Below are 20,220 nucleotides of genomic sequence, written 5' to 3' on the forward strand. Positions count from 1 at the left end.
ATTCCAGCACTGGTTAGGATGGCCTAAGTTTTACAGCAGTAACAAACAACAGAGGTTTGCTTCACACTTGCGCCACATCTTGGGTCAGCTGGGGTCTCTGCTCTTTGTTACCCTCTTTCACTAACCAGGCGAAGGAGCTACTCCTCCCCGGACTGTGGTTGGTTACCGTAATATCAGGGAAAGAGGAGTCACACACTGGTCGGAAAGGCTTTTGCCTGGGAATGCTACTTCTCACGTACTTTTTTTTGTCCCAGGTGGATCATTTGGCCTAGACTAATTCTAAGTTACATGGCTTAGCTTACCTGAATTACAGCACAGCTTTTCAAAGTCAAGGGTGTAAGACAGTGTATTAGGATACAGACGAAAATTTGAATATGTATACTTTATCTCACTTTATCCTTTAAATTTTTCTGTATTTGTGTTTTTGGTTAATGATACTGTATTAGAAAGTAAAACATAGATTATTTTTAAGTATAAAAATCACATATATCAGGAGTGTTCTTTTTTTTCCTGATTAAGTGCTTAATCAAAAAAGTTGAGGTCATTGTTTATACAGTAGATACAAATCTGCAATAAGCATATTGTACATAGAAACTAGGTCTCAGTTATGACCAAGGATAGTGCTTTTGGTTAAAATGTTACATGGAAAAGAGATGCAGAAGCTTTGAAAGTAAATTCTATTCTGTGTTAGCTAGGCCTCGGGGAACTAGCTGACCACCCTCCCCTCAGTTTTCACTAAATGCTTGTTTAGGACTGTATTAGTCTGTTCTTATATTGCTATAAAGAAATACCTGAATCTGGGTAATTTATAAAGAAAAGAGGTTTAATTGGCTTCTGGTTCTGCAGGAAGCATGATGCTGGCATCTGCTCAGTTTCTGGGGCGGCCTCAGGAAACTTACAGTCATGGGGGAAGATGAAGGAGGAGCCAGCCTTTCACACGGCCAGAGCAGGAGCAAGAGAGAGCGAGGGCGGAGGTGCCACACACTTCTAAACCAGCAGATCTCGCAAGAGAACTCAGTCCTATTACAAAGACAGTACCAAGATGTGTGGTGCTAAACCATTCTTGAGAAGCAACCCCCATGATCCAGTCACCTCCCACCAGGCCCCACCTCCAACACTGGGGATTACCATTCGAGATTTGGGTGGGGACGCTGATCCAAACCATATCAGGGACTCATTATTATATATATATATATATAATATATGTATATATATGTAAAATACATGTATATATATATGCATATATACACACATAAAATATGTTCTATATATTATACATGTTATATATAATATGTCATGTATTATATGTAATATATGTTATATATGTATGTTCATTTACTCCTCACAAGGCCCTATGAAATATGGTTACTGTCTCCACTTTAGAGATGAGGGGATAGAGGCAGAAAGGGGTTAAGTAACTTGCCGAGATCACACATTTAGAAAGGGCAGCACTGGCATCTGACCTAGTTGTTGAGAATGCAGAAACAATCTGAAAATGAGCTCTTGGAATACAGACTCCTATGAAGATAGGGACGGCCTACATCACCAAATGCCATCCTTTCTGTTTTAAAGCAAGATATAGGAGAGCTATCAGACGTCTTAGATGTATGCCGGGAGGAAGGTGCCCCACTGCAAGAACCAGTATTATCTGAGTGGGCACCTCCTCCCAGCACTGGGTGTAAGTGGCTCAGTGCCATGGAGTTGTTGGGTAATAACGCCAGGACTGGCTTGATGACAGTGACTCACAGTAGAAAAATGTCCTTGCAGCAGACCAAAGAACCCACTTTAATTTGCACAGCTTAGAATGGGCCACTGGTTGCCCTGCCAAAGGATCGCTGTACCAGCTGATTTTCATATCCACAAACACACACACACAAAAGCAGCTATTTAAATATTGCAAATAATAGTGCATTGCATTTTTATTGTGCTTTATAGTTTACAAAGCACATTACAATGCTACTTTATTATTCTGAGTATGCTCCCAATATGATTTCACTTGCCTTCTCTCTTCTCACCTTTTTCTCATCTGTAGTTTCTTTTTCCTTTTCCTCTCAGCATCCCTGCCAACTTTCCCCACACTCCAGCTTTCTTCCTTTCGTTTCTTCCTGCTCTTCTCTCTCCCTGCGAGTTGTGGAGGTGGTACCTTTCCCAAAGTGATCCCTAATTGAGTTTAGTCAGATGTCAGTTAAAGGCAACTGAGGGGAATGAAACAATTCTCCAAGGAACAAAAGAGTTGTAACATGGAGCTCCTGTTGTAAATAGCAGTTGCTATTTACATTGAGTAAGAAGGATGGATTATTGTGCTTTAAGAGGGGGATGAAATGAATCCTGTATTTAAAGAGAGCCTGGGGAAAGGGTTATCTGCATCTCGCATCCCTGGCATCACTGTGTCTGCACAACATCTTTCACAAAGTTTTCTTTGTAGTTAGAGAACAGCCTATGAGAGAAATGCTCAGAGAAATACATAAACATGAGTACAAGGGGTGTGCAAACAGGTGTTGCACTGAGAGCAGAACCCAGATGGCGGCCCTTTGTCCTGGTTTCTTTATATAACTCAGCAAGAAGTTGAGGTTTAGAAAAGGCAGGTTTGAGGAAGTGCCGTCTGTGGCCTCTTAACGGTGGACGTCGCTGATGAGAACAGATCGAACTTTAGATGCCTTCCTTAGAATTTTTGTTGTTTTGAAGTCAAACCTCAATCACAATGAACAAATATATTTGCATAAGGAGTGGAGGTGTATAGTACCCTGGCAGGAATTAAGACTAAAACGTGGGAGTAAAGCTGTAGATGCTTCTGTTGCTTTTCAACCAAGAGGCCACAGACACAGGCTGGGAGGCTGAGAGGGCAACCTGCCATTTGGCCAGCACCACTTTGCAAATATTATAAATACTTTATCGTAGCTTGAGTACAGACATGCCTTTTCAACGAAATACATCCTGAGTTTTATTTTGCAGAGGGTACTCGTTTCATAGGGTGACTGTAACAAACTAACACAAACTGTTACTAGGTGGCTTAAAACAACAGAAATGTCTTCTCTCACAGTTTTGGAGGAGGAGTCGGCAGGGTCACGTTCCCTCGGAGACTCCAGACAAATCCTCCCCTTGCCTTCTCCCGGCTTCTGATGGCTCCCAACAATGCTGGGCATCCCTTGGCTTACAGCTGCATTGCACCAGTCTCTGCCTCTGTCGCTGTGTGGCCACCATTCTGTGTATATGCCTGTGTCTCCTCTTATAAGTACACCAGTCATATGGGATTAGGGCTCACCTTAATGACTTTATTGTAACTTGATTACCTCTGAAAAGACCCAATTTCCACAAAAGATCACATTCACAGGTACTGGGGGTGAGGACTTAACATATCATTTGGTGGGGGGACACATAGTAATAGAATCTACACAGTTTTTAGTATAAATGAAAATTAGGGCCAGGTGCGATGGCTCATGCCTGTAATCCTAGCACTTTGGGAAGCCGAGGTGGGTGGATCACCAGAGGTCAGGTGTTTGAGACCAGCCTGGCTAACATGGTGAAACCCCATCTCTACTAAAAATACAAAAATTAGCCGGGCATGGTGGCGCATGCCTGTAATCCCCACTACTCGGGAAGCTGAGGCAGGAGAATCATTTGAACCTGCGAGGTGGAGGTTGCAGTGAGCTGAGATCTCACCACTGCACTGCAGCTTAGGTGACAGAGCAAGACTCTGTCTCCAAAAACAAAAGGAAAAAAAAAAAAATTAGCAGTGACATGGTGACACCACCACCAAAATGGGAAAGAATAGAGTAGATTTCCAGTTCTGAGTCTGTGTGCAGCAAACATTTCTGAAGTAGAACCTGAGTTAGCTCAAAAAGGCACCTCAGCTGTGGACTGGGCAGGAAATGGGTGTTCAGTTAGTAAAACGCATCATTTTACTTTACCAACATAGTACCAGATATTTAAGGCTAACAAATTCACTTTTGCACAAAAGAGAAAAAGCCTACCAGATTTTTAGTCTTGATTTAGACTTTACCAAACATTTCTAAAGGATAGGAAAAGTCCATATGAGGCTTACCTTGTGTTGCCAGGCATACACCTGGCCTCACTATCTGCTGCAGGTCTGGTTAACTTGTCTCTTGAGGTGGTCAGTGAGGATTTTGAACCAGTAGTGAATGGAGGGACATTGGTATGTCATGTTAGGAAGTGGCTGAAAAATTCAGGGAAGGTGCTTTCGTAAAGGTTTGTGACTCAAACACCTGAAAACTAGTACTGCTGAAACTTTAACCATCCTTATTTAGAACATTTCAGGGACCAAGGGAGCAGCCTTCTAGATCTTTGAAAAAACCTGGATTTAAATGGAATTCCTCTGGGTTGAAACCAGAAGTACAGCTGATTTTGTTTTTATAGTTTGTGGGTGTTTGCCTTTTTCATCCCATCAAGTTTATTTAAAAGGTTGTCTTCTTGAGATCCTCCATTGGAAAGAAAATGCAGGGTTGAAAAATGGAACAATGTGGATGGCCTGTGAGAGAGGGTGTGTGAGGAAGGACCAAGTCAGGGCTCCTTCTCGATGCTGAGGGGCATGAAGAGGGGTGGCCTGACCTTGCCCGCCTGCTGCCAGCCACTCCTGAGGTGGCTTTGGGGACCTGCTTAGGTTCTGCCTCAGACACACACAGAATCACAACTGGAAACCTAGTTTTTGTGTTACTAATAAGCCACTCCCAATTCTCTCTCTCTGTCTCTCTCCCTCTCTCAGAGACAGGGTCTACTTTGTCACCCAGGCTGAAGTGCAGTGGTACAATCATAGCTCGCTGCAACCTCTACCTCCCAGCTTCAAGTGGTCCTTCCACCTCAGCCTCCCGAATAGCTGGGACCACGGGTGTGCACCACCACCCATGGCTAATTTTTTTTTGTTTTTTGTAGAGACAGGATTTCACCATGTTGCCCAGATTGGTCTTGAACTTCTGGGCTCAAGCAATCCACCCACCTCAGCCTCCCAAAGTGTTGGAATTACAGGTGTGAGCCACTGCACCTGGCCCCGATTCTCTTTTATACCAAAGTGAGTACAGTTGCCCCTCAGTAGATTGAGAGGTACTTTCCTATATGGCCTTTTTCAGAAGCGTTGTAACATCAACTCATGCAGAGCTTAATTTAAAATAGACACTATGCTTTTACTTGTTTCCACCTATGATATTAGACTAATTGAAATGAACTCATAGGTCCTTTAAGGCAAGATATAGAGAAAGCACAAAATGAAATGTCTTATCTCCGAAGAGACTTCTTTTGGAATGTGGTAATTATTTAACCTGAGAAAATTATACTTCAGTAAAATGCTTTTGGTTTCCTTAAAACTGTTGTTAGGGTTTGAATTGTGTCTCCCCCCTCCCAAATTCATGCCTTAAATTCCTAACCTTCCGTATCTCAGAATGTGACTTTATTTGGAAGTAGGGACTTTATAGAAGGAATCAGGTTAAAGTGAGGTCATCAGGGTGGGCCCTAACCCAATACAACTGATGTCCTTATTAAAAGGGAAATTCGGACACAGATACACACGGAGGGAAGGTGATGTGAAGAGGCGCACAGAGAAGACAGTCATCAGCGAGCCAAGGAGGGAGGCCTAGAACAGGCCCTTCCCTTCCAGCCCTCAGAAGGAACCAGCCCTGCTGACACCGTGGTCTTGGACTCCATCTTCTTGAACTGCAAGACAGCGTCTGCTGTTTAGGCTGCCCAGTCAGTGGTGCTTTGGTACCGCAACCCTGGCAGATTCATACGCTATGTTTAGAAAGTGGTGTTTTGTGTTTTTCTAAATAATTAAGGTTCTTAGCCCAGCCAGGCACAGTGGCTCACACCTGTAATCCCAGCACCTTGAGAGTGTGAGGCAGGAGGATCGCCTGAGCCCAGGAGTTTGAGACCAGCCTGGACAACATAAGGATACCCCGTCTGTATAAAAAATAAATAAATAAATTAGCCAGGCATGATGGCGCACACCTGTAATCCCAGCTACTTGGGAGACTGAGGTGGGAGGATCTCTTGAGCCCAGAAAGTTGAGCCTACGGTGAGCTATGATTGCACCACTGCACTCCAGCCTGGGTGACAGTGAGACCCTGTCTCAAAAAACAAAACAAAACAAAACAAAAAAACTTAGCCAATGCAACTCTTGTTTCAAAAAGGATTCTTTGAATTGTTTTATTTTCTTTTCATTGATCCCATCAGTTTCCTGGAGAAAGAAACTGAAAAAGCATTTGTGTCTTATTGGTGTTTGCTTCAGCACTGGATTGGATTGGAAATTTTCAGATTACTTATGAGCTCTTAACACCATGTCCTGTAGATAAACAATTATGAGTTGCCTGTACTCACCCACTACAGGGCAAGGCTGGCTCACCCACAGCGGTTGATGGTTTCATTCAGCGCAGTATAGCAAAGTTACCAAAAGGAGTTATTTGGGGCCAAGTTAGCAGCTTGCAGAAAGAGAATTAAGTCTGAACATGTAACTGACAAATAATGAGTCAATAGGTAGATAGATGTGTGGACAATTTGCAAATGTTAGGAAAGGGATGTTTTCTCAAAGAAACACAGCTTATGGTAGCATTTGCAGATTCTAGGCAGATGACATAAAAGATTTTGAAAGTTCTTAAGAGAACCACATTTCTTGGAAGAGCAGGAGGCGTGACATGGTGCATTTGGTTCTCTTCCCAGGAGAGCACCCCTTCTTTCCCTGCTCCTGACCCTGTGGGAAAAGAGGGCTATTGGCTCATTCCCAGCCAGGCTCTGCCACTCTTTCTCTGTTTTTGTTCTCCTGGATCAATCCCTTAATTGTGTTTATCATCATTTCATCCTTGATGTTTCCCTGTGACTCATACTGTCCTCCTCATACTATTTGACAATGTCTCTGCCCCCAAGGATTACTTGATTTGCCATCTGCTCTCCTTTCTACAGCATTTCTCCTGGGAAACAGCTTTACTCACGGGGCCTCCATGTCCACCCAGGTGTCGATGACAGCCTTCAGGTCCACATCGCCAGCCAGGACCTTGTGCCCATTCCCTAACCTGGCTTTTTTCTTGTTGCATGTAGAACATTTCCTCTTTGTTGTTACTAATGCCTAAAATAAAATCTGCCCCAAACCGAGCTCTTCTGGCTGACCTGTGCTCTTACCGTCCACAGCACCATTCTCTTAGCCCCTTTGGGGCATGAACCTTTGATTTAGCTCTTTTCCCCATTGGCTATTTCTCATTCTGTCCTGCTGGTCTTTTGGCTATGTCCCTCTGTCTTTGGCCTTACCCATGAACCAGTTCAGGATCACCTTGCTCTCTCCCCCTTCCAATTAATCCCATGCAGGCTCAGCCCATCCTATTGATTTCCATTCTCTTTTCAAAGTGGGTGATCGTCATTCACAATTCAACCTAGCAACTAGGAACTGGGTGCTGATTAGCAAAGACCATTAGCTCCTGACACTTCAGTAAATTAAGCAATTTCTTGCCTCAGAGTTTCAGTATGAATAGCTGAACACTGGACATTTCAACGTAGATATCCCGTTAGTGCTCTTAATTCAACTTGTTGAAAATAGATTCCATTCTCCCCTACCCCAACCCTTTAACTCCACTTCCCATCTTCCTTCTCACTCGTGGAGCCCCACTCCTTCTGACCCCCAAATGTGTTCTAGTCCCCTCTCTCCTTTGCTCTCACATCTCATCTGTCAGCATGTCTTATTTTTTTCCTCTGCAGAGTCTTACATTTCTGCTGCTTTTTATTCTCTCAGACAGTTCCTTTATCCACGTCCTCCTTACCCCTCTGGACCAGCCTTCCCATTGGCTGAGAACCTGCCCAAGGTCCCTTAGCCCAGCTCTTCTTACTCAAGACCAGTTCTCTGCACTGACCCCCTATGCATCAGATAAGCAGCGGTTACCTCTTTAAATAGGTAAATGTATTTTATTTTAATCATTTCTTATGGTCATATTTCTCAAATGTCATAACCAGAAGATACAGAAATGAGAGATGACTTAGGGTCATTGTTGTTGATATCCACTATTTTACCAGGTAACATATAGTCAGCTGTGTCCTGTAGTTTCAGTCTGTCTTCCTTCACTTATCAGCCCTCATCTTTGCTTTGGCTGGTGTGGGACTCATCTGGTTGTTTGGTGAATCTAGTCTGAGAACCTAAAGAATGAAGAAGTTTGGTTGGTGGCATGGATTTGGGAATCAGGCAGACCTCAGTTCAAATCCCAGTCCTGCTAGCAGTGGCATAGTGACTTTGGACAAATTAAAGCTCCATTTACTCATTTCTAAAACAGGGAAATGCTGTATTTTTGTTGTATCGAGTAAACACCTGGAGTCTGACGTATAGAGAGCAAAGGCAGGCAGGACAGTCACCTACCACTTGTTAATGGTGTATTAGATGGCAGCCAGTGAGAGAGAAGACGAAAGGAGAAATTAGGTGAGCGGCTGTCATGGTTGGGTTTCCTCCCAGCTCTCTGAGTATTTAGAAATTACTTCTAGAAGATAGAAGTTATCAGAAGATGACAATTCTGGATAACTAGGTAGTTGTGTACACAGTGCATGCTGGTGGTTATTTACTGCGTTAGCATTCGTTATTGTATTGCCACCATGCAAACACACCTCAGTTGTCTCCAAGCAAAGCCTGAGCTTCCTAGGACAGAGACCGCAGTGCTGGCTGCTCCCACCATGAGTGTCGCTCTCCTGGTGGACTGAAGTACACCCAGTTTGCAGGATTGAGAGCACCAGCCTTCTGCCCTGTCTTTCTAATTGCAGCTTCAGTCTTAGCTCTGCTGTCAAACCTTTCCTGACCACAACGCATAGTGACTCCTGCCTCTGAACTTCTAGTGTTTACTTTGGCAAGTTGTTTATGTTGCCTTAGAATTACCAGCTGTCCTTTTTAATTTGCATTGTACTTGGCAATCCCCATGAGATTTTAAACTCCTTTAGGTCAGTGACGATGTCTTAGATGGCTTTGTGTTTCCTGTTGTGCTCAACCCTAGTCTTTTTTTATATAGAGGACCCTTAATACAGACTTGATGATTGATTTTATTTCAGATTTTTTTCTATTTCTTTCAAATGCCCGGTGCTGCAATCAGTAGTAATGTTATTGTCATTATTGACAAAAGAATTCTGTAGAGCTTGTGGTTGATCCTAAGCTGTGCTCTGGTGGAATATACTATATATTTAACATTACACAACTAGTGGATAAACAGACATTGATTGAAAATGGCATAAAAGCCCCAGGGACATTCAGTATACACTGTTTTGGAAATGTATCATTTAGAATGGGCTAACCTGAAATTATCTTGGTACTCTTTGTGAAATATAAACTTGATAAGCAGGATTATTAAAACTCTATGAATATTATTTAGTATGTCAATGAAGGAAACTTTCCGAGTACTTTTTGACGCCCTGAGGTATTAGATCACCATGTCATCCAGGGTTCTCAAGGGTTATACAGATGAACTCTTTTCTAGGTGTTTAAAAATGTCCATTTGGATGCATATTTCTAACATTCATATATTTTTGACATATTCTATAATTTTATTATATCTTATGTGCATAATCTATATTAGGCAGATATGGCATTTCATTAAATATGGGAATTCTTCCTTTGAGTTCTTTATTATTAAAAAAAAAAAAAAGATCTGTAGCATCTAGCATCTATTAAGTACTCATTATTCAGCCAGAGCATGTATCCAAAAGATTTTAGGAAGTAAGGAAGTTAGTACCTCTTAAAATCAGGTGTTCATGATTCCATTGTCTTTAATAATACAACTGGATTCTGAGCGGTAATCTGTTTTACATCTGCTAAACCCAATTAAATATTATATACCGATAGAATTGGTGCCACTATTTTAGAGATCACCTCCCTGGGAATCAGAGCTTGAGCTTTGCTAGAATTCAGTGAAATTGAATTCAATTTTTTTTTTAATTGTGGTTGAACCCTCACTCATCCTTGTAGTCTGATCTTCCAGTAGATAATTTATTTAGGGGTGGTGAAATGGAAAGGAAATGTACTCAGATGTGAAGCAACTTTTCAGTTCATCTAATTGTGAAATATAAAGTCATGAAGAAACTAAGTAAATAAGTGGGGAAAAATACACTAAATGAGCCAATCCCTTAACAAATATCATTTTTTTAAAAAACGATATGAGTTGGCCGAGTGCGGTGGCTCACGCCTGTAATCCCAGCACTTTGGGAGGCCAAGGCGGGTGGATCACCTGAGGTCAAGAGTTCCAGACAAGCCTGGCCAACATGGTGAAACCCCATCTCCACTAAAAATACAAAAATTAGCTGGGCATGGTGGGGCACACCTATAATCCCAGCTACGCTGGAGGATAAGGCAGGAGATTCGCTTGAACTTGGGAGGCAGAGGTTGTGGTGAGCTGAGATTGCACCTTTGCACTCCAGCCTGGGTGACAAGAGCCAAACTCTGTCTCAAAATAAATAAATAAAATATAATTAAATGTTTAAAAAACTATGTGAGTTAAGACTTCAAGAAATCATGAAGATTTTTAGGTATTCTTATTATTACATTATTTGTAGCCCTAGACAAATGAATTTCTCATTAAACCGCTAAGACAAAGAGAAACCAAAAGGTGCATAGAATTAACATAGGTTTGAAGCCGGGCATGGTGTTATGCTCCTATAGTCCTAGCTACTTGGGAAGCTGAGGCAGGAGAATCATGTGAGCCCAGGAGTTCGAGGCTGCAGTGAGCTATGTTTGCACCACTGCACTCCAACCTGAACAACAGAGAGTAAGATCCTGTCCCTAAAAAAAAGAATTAGATCTGGATTCCAACTTCTGGGATCAGGGTCTGATGTTTTTCACTTATCACAGAAGCTTAAACCCATCACATGACTTCCCAGTTTTAAAAGTAGGACCTTTGTGAGAATGAAAGTAGAGAGGGTGCTCTTAATAACTGAATTAGCCTAACAGGATAAGCATATGTCCAACTGGCAGTGGGACATATGTTTACCCTGTCCATAAAACATCTGTCCTGGAGCCTGGTATGTACTTAATACTTAAGATTTTAAAACGTGGAGACTCAGGAGTGTTTTAAGAATCCTGAGGAATAGCAGATAAAGTCAAGTGTAGCATTTTATAGACATAAATGGCATCTATAATCAAGGCTAGAAGGCAGATGTTTTAAAAATAGTATTTTGAAATGCAGACTGACTTATACAGGCTTTTTGTAAATGCAGAATGAGAATTTGAATAAAGTAGCTAAAAGAAGGGTCAGAACCCTCATTGCCTTTAGCATATCAAAGTGCACCCTTAGTCTGGGTAACCTGTATTTGTTTTGGGCATGAGAGACTTTGTCAGCTTTATGGTAATAAGGAAAAATGTCTTACAAATAATGGATTTTAATTCTTCTAACTATAGGATATATTTTAATGTCAGTTTTATAGGTGCTATTTTTCATTTGTCATATGCAATGAAGAATTTATATATAGTTGTATAATAGAAGTTGTTTTAAATTTTAATAAATTTGTTCTTCAATGCTTTTTACTTACCACTTCTGTAGCATCTACATGAACTCTTGTCCGTATAATTAACAAGCACGTAAGACCCCGTGCATATCTGAGTTTTGGTGTTTATGACTTCCGCCTGTTTATGAGACAGAGTAGTATGGTAATAGGCATGCTACTTGTTAAAAGCTTTAGTTCTAGGTTATGGTGACTCCCTGTCCTTTAGTGAATGAAAATGTGGCCATTTTGACAGATTTTATCTTGGGAGGCCACTAAGGCTTTTGTGGAAAAGTCTGGGTCAGGTCATCCCTCTAGGAGCAGGTGTGGTTATGGCAGATTTACCCTACTGTAACCTCCTGGGTTCCTCTGGGCATGCTCCCCATGGGCTGAAAACCTGCCCTCCCAAGTACAGTAGCCTCCCTGGTCTCTCACCTAGGAGGAGTAAAGTCCGCCTTCTCTTTCAAGAGCCAACTAGGAAGTGCAGAGATGACTTAAAAAGTGATTGAGACTTTGCCATTGGGTCAAACTGACAATGTGCATGAAGCCTCTGTTTTTCCTGAAAAGGGTATTGACAAATGAGGCAGGAAGTAGCCTTGACTAGTCCAGAGGTCAGTACAGAAAGAAATGAGAGGAGACATTTAGCTCTTGCTTTCAAGTGGAAGAAAACATCGAGTCCCCCTCTGCACCCCCACTTTATTATCCCCACTTTAAGATCTGAATAAACAGAGAAGTAAAACGTTGTGGGCTCAACTCTCTGAGAGCTAAACTAATCGAGAAGGAAGATTTGTTCCAGAGAAATGCTCTCAAGGAGAAATGTTTGGAAATAAGTGTGTTGCCATAAGATTATTTTAAGATTAAGCTACAAAACCACCAACAGTGTCTTATTCCTTATGAAGATATTTCAGGGATTTAAAAAAGTATTACTGTTAAAGACTTTCTTTAACTATATCTTGTTTGAGCGTTTTGCTGCCTGAAGCAAAGTGGCCTCTGCTACAGAACAAAGGTAACACGTCTGCACTGGCCGTTGGGTCCAGTCGTTGGAATAGTGGCTGTTGACCTCATAAAGGGGCAGCAGGGGCCACACCAGGCCGGGCTGGAGTCTGAGGCAGCTGGCCGTGGTGCAGGGTGTTTCCAGCCATGCAGGCCTCCTCTCTGATCCTGGGCATCTGTCACCAGAGGCAGCCAGTGATGATTTCCACAATTTTATGACCCTTGGCTGTCACCCCAATAACAAATAAGTCATAAGCCACCCTCTTCCCCTCTGTAAAATTCCACTTCTGCATCCTGGACAGCCTTTCCACCAAAATCTTTTTGAAACAGTGAGAACACCTTCTTTATGTATGAACAGCATATTTCTGCTGTTGCCTTCTCTGACCGCCCCCTTCCAGGTACTTAAAGACTGAAAAATAAGCAGCAGGCTAGACATGAAAGGATGAAGGAAATGGCTGTTTTACTTTGTCTCTTCAGCGGCTAAGTTACTGAAAGCCAAGTTAATTGGTCATTTCTATATTTTATACAACATCTAGAATAATATGGATATTCACTTGATTCTGATAAATAGGGAATAGCCATATTCTGTGTTGTTCTTGAATAAGGGGGATGTTGAATTGAACAAAAAGAACAGTGGGAAGAAACGGGTGAAGTACGAATTCTGAATAAGCAAGCCAGAAGAGTCTTGTCAGGCATGAGGATTCCTACAGATGTGCAGTCACAGTGTGTAGGTGGAGGTCAGAGTTCAGGATTGAAGCAAGAAGGAAACACCCTTCAGCAGATCCATGGGCCCAGGGTGGAGGTGGGGCTCCGAGCAGGTGCTGGGTGTTAGCAGAACTGCCCCTAGGAAGTCAGGGCTGAAGTCAGATGGTGCATATGGTAAGTGCTGTAGGAACAGAGAGTTGGGAATGATCACTGGGTTAGAGTGGTCTGGAAAGAGAAGGAATCTAAGCTGGCTGGTCTTTGGATAAGTTGAGAAAAGCAGCAAAGGCAAGCCAGATAGAGGAACAGTGTAAGAGTGTGAAGGTAGGAAGTATAAGAGACATTCTAGAAACAGCGAATAGACCAGCTTCATTCAAGTTGAGCACCCAGGAAGGTTAGTAGAGCTGGAGCTAACCAGATTGTTGGAATCAACATGTAAAGGTGTCGAGTTCTCAGCTTTATCTCCTTGACACTAGGGAGCCACTGGAAGTTTGGAGAGGGAAGTGGCATGCTCAGAGATGTTTTAGAAAGATTAATCTGGTGGCCAAATATAGGCAAATTAAAGGGAGGCAGAGTGCTCAGGTAGATAAGATGTCTGGATTTGCTTTAGTCCTACTAGAAAGTGATAAATGCATTCACTATGGAAGTGGCAGCAACAGCAGAAATAAAGAATTGGATGCAAGAGATGTTTTGAAGGAAGGAGAAATTAATAAGGCTTAGCACCTTCTTGCCTATGAACGGAAAGAAGAACCATCATAGTTCATAGTTTTGGAGCCAAGTGACTAGAAAAATATTTTATAAACAGTCATGGAGATGTTAGGATGGAGGGTGAGATTTTTAGGAAAAAATAAGGGGTTCAGCTTTGGAAGTGCATCTTTGACATTGTAGCAGGAGGTAGCAATATATCACTGTAACCTCTGAGGGAGAGCCCAGCCTGTGATAAACATGTGGGGGTCACCTACACAGAGGGTGACGGCTTAAACTGCTTGAATGGATGATATCTGCCAGAGAGAACAGAGTCAAAACGGTGGAAATGCCAACATGTGAAAGGAGGAAGAGGGCTGGGTGCGGTGGCTCACACCTGTAATCCCAGCACTTTGGGAGGCCGAGGCAAGCGGATCACTTGAGGTCAGGAGTTTGAGGCCAGCCTGGCCAATGTGAAACCCTGTCTCTACTAAAAATATAAAAATTAGCTGGGTGTGGTAGTGCACACCTGTAGTCCCAGCTGCTCGGGAGGCAGAGGTTGCAGTGAGCCGAGATAGCACCACTGCATTCCAGTCTGGGCGACAGCAAGACTCTGTCCCAAAAAAATAATAGTAATGGAAAAAGAGGAACCACCCGAGCACACAATGTGCAATCAGACACGGGAGGGGGAGGTTACAGATTCACTGAAGTCCAGATAACAACATCAAGAAGGAAGTTGTGGTCAGCAGTATCAGATGTTGCAGAGGTTAAGAAGAACGGGCTGAAACAAGGCCATCGGATTAGGCAATTAGGAAGTCATTTACCTTCAAGAACACGAGCCTATAGTGCATTAACGAGTGGGGGGAGATGGATTAAGATGTGGGCATTGAAGAAAAGGGAGCATAAACCATTGATCACAGGTGAGAGGAGGGAAAGAATTAAGAGGGGGGAATGCGGCTGTTACTCCTTTTGCCTTCCACATTGGGCTTTTGTGTGTGCACACGCATGAAGGCAGAAGAAAAAGATGAGGGAATTGATTCATTTGGCCAGCCATATTAAGTTCCTACTGAGTACTTGGATCCAATTAAGTGCAGGGAGAAGTAGAAAGCTATGAGAAAAAGAACAGTGGTGGAAGCAGGTTCAAGAGAAAATGGGACAAATATGGATCATGAGAATCGGGAACTTTTTTAGTATTGGAAAAAAGCAACACTTCTTTCTCTCAGACTGGAGAGAAGGAATGAAGGATGGAGGATGATGTAGATTCAGGAATGTTCTGAAATGAAGAAGGAAATAAAGGAGGAAAGTAAGGCTGACCTCAGGCTTCTGGACAAAGTGGAAGTTGGGTCATCTACTGAGAGAGAATGCGGGCTAGGGTGATGGTCGATGGAGTAGAAAGCATGTTAAATAACCACTCTAGGTAATGCCAGGGGCTCAGAGAGACAGGAACACTAGGTTAGCCAACCACCAGCAGGGCTTGCAGAAGCTCCACTTCCTTGTGGCTTCTGTGAGAAACGTTTGTTGACTGTGGCTTAGAAGATGGGCAATGTTTGTTACTCTTTTAACTTTTAAGGAGTTATCCTTCTTCATCACCTTATTATTTTTGCTTAATACATTTTCTATGAATTTTTGTTTTAGTGTCACCATAATTTGTACAAGTGTTCCAGAATAATGGTCTTATAGGTTTCTAAGTTTATCTAAATCGTGGATGAGATGTTGGTATGAAATAATAGTACTTTTGGTCAGACATGGTGGCTCACGTCTGTAATCCCAGCACTTTGGGAGGCTGAGGCAGGTGGATCACCTGAGGTCAAGAGTTTGAGACCAGCCTGGCCAACATGGTGAAACCTCATCCCTACTAAAAATTCAAAAATTAATCGGGCGTGGTGGCGCGAGCCTATAATCCCAGCCTTGGGAGGCTGAGGCAGGAGAATGACTTGAAACCTGGGAGGCGGAGGTGGCAGTGAGCCGAGATCGTGCCCTTGCACTGCAGCCTGGATGACAAGAGCGAGACTCAGTCTCAAAAAACAACATCAACAACAACAAAAAATAGTACTTTCTAGAGAAATGTATTGATATATGAATTTAGCAGGAAAAGTGAGTGAATGGAGCCACAAATTGTGCTACCCAGTCCCCACCAGTAAGGCTAATAAAATGTTTTACGCTGTTGAAATGAAAAATAGCAGACCAACTGCTGATCCACTCAACCCTACAGAATTCATTTACGGTGACGAAGATGCCAGATGGTAATTAGAATTAGGGTTCATCCAGGATCCAGAAGATCCTGAGTGGCCTGGTGTTGGGGCCTGTTTGGGAAGATGTTTCCTCAAACCAGTGAACCTGACAGGGTCTGTCCACAAACCTGAGCTGATTATGTGGGCAACGAAGTACGTGACAGTTAGCATAGCCTCCTGAGTTTCAGTAGGAAGCAACCCAGGGAGAACTGAAGAAGAATCCATTTCTGTCACAAATAATGTTTATTTTTAAAAATGATTACTTATGTCCTGATATTGGAATTCTGTTTCTGAGTCTCAACTGTGTTGCTGGCACCTAATGGTGGCAGGTGGCACCCTGGAACCACTTGGTTCCACAAACTCAGTGACCAGAATGTGCTTCTGGGTGGAATAGATTGACTTTTTCAACCTTGTTTTCAAGTGGGAAGGAAACATTCTGTGTGGCCCAAACCAAGATGAGAACTGAAGGGAATCTGTTGAGTTTACTTATACCAAGCTGAATCCGATACTTACTTTTCGTTTTCCTTTCCTTGTAGGTATGGCCTCACATGTGCAAGTTTTCTCCCCTCACACCCTTCAATCAAGTGCCTTCTGTAGTGTGAAGAAACTGAAAATAGAGCCGAGTTCCAACTGGGACATGACTGGGTACGGCTCCCACAGCAAAGTGTATAGCCAGAGCAAGAACATTCCCCCGTCGCAGCCAGCCACCACAACCGTCAGCACCTCCTTGCCGGTCCCAAACCCAAGCCTACCTTACGAGCAGACCATCATCTTCCCAGGAAGCACCGGGCACATCGTGGTCACCTCAGCAAGCAGCACTTCTGTCACCGGGCACGTCCTCGGCGGACCACACAACCTAATGCGTCGAAGCACTGTGAGCCTCCTTGATACCTACCAAAAATGTGGCCTCAAGCGTAAGAGCGAGGAGATCGAGAACACAAGCAGCGTGCAGATCATCGAGGAGCACCCACCCATGATTCAGAATAATGCCAGCGGGGCCACTGTCGCCACTGCCACCACGTCGACTGCCACCTCCAAAAACAGTGGCTCCAACAGCGAGGGCGACTATCAGCTGGTGCAGCATGAGGTGCTGTGCTCCATGACCAACACTTACGAGGTCTTAGAGTTCTTGGGCCGAGGGACATTTGGGCAAGTGGTCAAGTGCTGGAAACGGGGCACCAATGAGATTGTAGCCATCAAGATCCTGAAGAACCACCCGTCCTATGCCCGACAAGGTCAGATTGAAGTGAGCATCCTGGCCCGGTTGAGCACGGAGAGTGCCGATGACTATAACTTCGTCCGGGCCTACGAATGTTTCCAGCACAAGAACCACACGTGCTTGGTCTTCGAGATGTTGGAGCAGAACCTCTATGACTTTCTGAAGCAAAACAAGTTTAGCCCCTTGCCCCTCAAATACATTCGCCCAGTTCTCCAGCAGGTAGCCACAGCCCTGATGAAACTCAAAAGCCTAGGTCTTATCCATGCTGACCTCAAACCAGAAAACATCATGCTGGTGGATCCATCTAGACAACCATACAGAGTCAAGGTCATCGACTTTGGTTCAGCCAGCCACGTGTCCAAGGCTGTGTGCTCCACCTACTTGCAGTCTAGATATTACAGGTAAGACTGTCCACAGGGAGACAGGAGCTGCTGCATGCCCAGTGGCACTCACAGAAAATGTGCAGCCTTAGTCACTGTGGTGAGATAAAATTATATGTCTACAGTTCTTGCCTTCAAGTGATCTTAATGTACTTAGGAAATTAGGACATGTGCACATTGCGATGTCAATTAGAAGTCACATTAGAACGGAGCCAGGTAAGATCCGTGGCATAGGTGTTCAGTTTTGGAAGGGCTCCCTGGGACCTGGGGTGCAGAGCAGAGGCGAAGCAGAAGAGTTCTGTCCTCCCGGATGGGTAGGATCTAGGCAGGTGGTGGAGAGAGAGGGACATGCCATCCACAGTCCACAGTCACACTAGTGGGAATTTACAGGAAACAAGAAGGACACCCGCCTGGCCGGAACAGTTTGTGAGTGGTGGGAGATGTGAGTGAAAGGACGGGTTGGAACCAGGTCACTGGGGGTCTTAAATATCAGATCACGGAATTTGAACTGTGTCCTCAAACCCAGAGCAAGTCCTGGAAACCTTGAACAACATAAGGTAATGGGGTGAAAAGGATGTTCTTGTCTATCCATGTGCAGAAGGGCTGGAGGAAGGGAGAGTCTAGTCTGGGGCCAGCTAGCTGGCTCCTGTGGTGAGGTGACTCCAGGCTTTGCGTCAGGATGATGGCGGAATGATAGTGTCTATGGCAGGGAAGTGTGTTCAGTCATGGACTCACACATGCAGTCATTCAACTAGCTTTGATTTCACTTCTAACATGTGCCAGGCACAGTGCTAGGTATAGGGATGTAGACAGGGCCCTTGCCATCCTGGGGTATCTGGAAGCTTTTCAGGGACCCCTGTATGCAGTCAGGATTGGAACTGCTGCCGACACAGAGCTGAGATGGGAGTGCTGGCTTTGGAGTCAGGAAAGGCCAGAGTGAACCTGGTCCCTCCTCTCCTAATTGCCTGATTTCTCCATGCCTTCATTTCCTAACCCATGAACTGGGAAAAATCCTCTCATCAGCCTCGTGGGCGGCTAGAGGGTAACACGACTGTAACATGGCTTAGGTGTGTCACTCCGTGGCCGGCCATGGCAGATGTGCAGCAGGGAGGTGGCAGGGATGGAAAGCAAGACCCTGCTCTGTGGAACCAGCCTGGGCATGTGTTTGGGGTGTTGCCGAACAGTCCAGTAGAGATAGAAGTCACAAGAAAGAAAACTGAAACTCCTGTGAGAAGATGGGACGGATGCACATTTAAGAGCATGCCATGTAGGCAGGAAAACCAGGGTCCCCGGAGGCCATCCTGCTGAGACCTCCTGCCCCACACTCGCTTGTGGGTGTGCTTTCTCCACGCGCCTTTCAAGGCCACAGAGAGAAGGCTGGAACACGCCCCAGTGCCGTGTCGACACAGCTGACCTGTCACCCATTCCTGGGGCTGACCTGGGCCAGCTTCCCCTTCTTGCTCCCTGTCTGGGCCCCCAGCCTGGCTGCAGGCAGAGCTGTTGCAAGTCTCTTCCCAGCCCCTCCCTCAGCCTGCTGGGCACCAGGCCCTCCTTCCCTGGGAGAGCAACAGCCCCTCCGCTTGGGTCCCCAGATGCCCTCCCACCTTCCACCCTGTCTCCTTTTATCCTAATCCTGAGTCACACAGGAGGTTTTGAGGCCTCTCCACCTATGCTGTTTCTGTCTTCCCTCTTCCCTTTAGGAGACATTTCATGAGTTAGAGCAGCTCTCTGCAAGCCTCTTCTCTGCCCTGCCCTGAGGATTCCTTTCCCTCTCATTTCCTATGTGCAGGAAAGGTCTCCACTGGCCTGTGCTTTCAGCACCAGGCCCTGTGTGGACAGACAGGTCTACTGCTGCCCCTCTACTTCCTCTCCACTCCCTCCTCCTGACCATGCTATCCAGTCTCTGCCCTGCTGGCCTCAGAGCCAATGGCAGGGAGAAGTAAGCCCCAGGCGGGAGCCCCCAAGGAAGGTGGGCACCTCCTTGTGTCCAGAGGAGAAAGATGGGCAGTGGTTGAGTGGATCTGGAGGTTTGGGTGCCTGGTACCGACAGCACATGTTCTCTGTAGAGAGTGCCTGGGCCTCTGAAAGCCAGCTCTAGTGGCCGTCCCGGGTACCAGCCCCACTGGGGGCTAGCTGGTGCTGTGCTGGCTCTCCGTTACCCTACACGGGAGGCCGCTGTGCCACTTCATATTTAGGTTGGTAAATTCAGCATGCCAAAGGCTGACTCTTTCTAGTTCTTGGCCTGAATTCAGGGTGAAGAGCCCCTGACTTGGCTGCTAGGGCTTTTATTTAGTTCATCTGAATTGCTGCATCATGAACACATACCAGTGTTATTAAAATTTACTAAAAGCTAGCATGGCAACTTGTAAAAAGACTTCAACAAACTCCGTTTAAAAGGCAGCACATCCTTAGAGCAAAACTTGGCGAATCGAGTAAGCTGAATTGGGGATTCTTAAGACCCCCTTGTCATCTTGCCTTCTGGTGCCCACGGGACACTTCCTAGAGCCATCCCTGCCCACCCCCTTGGACTCTGCAGTTTTTCTTTGCTTTCCTGCCCCTAGTGCTGGTGCCCCTAGTGCTG

General features: G+C 44.6%; 1 protein-coding gene across 8 annotated transcripts in view; it reads left to right on the forward strand.

The window, feature by feature from the left end:
* HIPK2 (homeodomain interacting protein kinase 2) overlaps positions 1 to 20,220 on the forward strand; it is a 221,726-nt gene that overhangs the window by 44,209 nt on the left and 157,297 nt on the right. For 3 of the 8 annotated variants that reach the window (XM_033193363.1, XM_033193360.1, XM_033193358.1), the window contains exon 2: positions 16,577 to 17,660. In XM_033193363.1, the coding sequence (XP_033049254.1) occupies positions 16,577 to 17,660 (1,084 nt within the window). Of the gene's footprint in view, positions 1 to 12,741; positions 12,822 to 14,671; positions 14,730 to 16,576; positions 17,661 to 20,220 lie in introns of those variants that run through there. The other 5 variants (XM_033193364.1, XM_033193361.1, XM_033193362.1 and 2 more) reach the window with 4 other exon arrangements.

The sequence above is a fragment of the Trachypithecus francoisi genome, unplaced genomic scaffold, assembly GCF_009764315.1.
Source record: "Trachypithecus francoisi isolate TF-2019V2 unplaced genomic scaffold, Tfra_2.0 Lachesis_group4, whole genome shotgun sequence".
NCBI classification, from domain to species: domain Eukaryota; kingdom Metazoa; phylum Chordata; class Mammalia; order Primates; family Cercopithecidae; genus Trachypithecus; species Trachypithecus francoisi.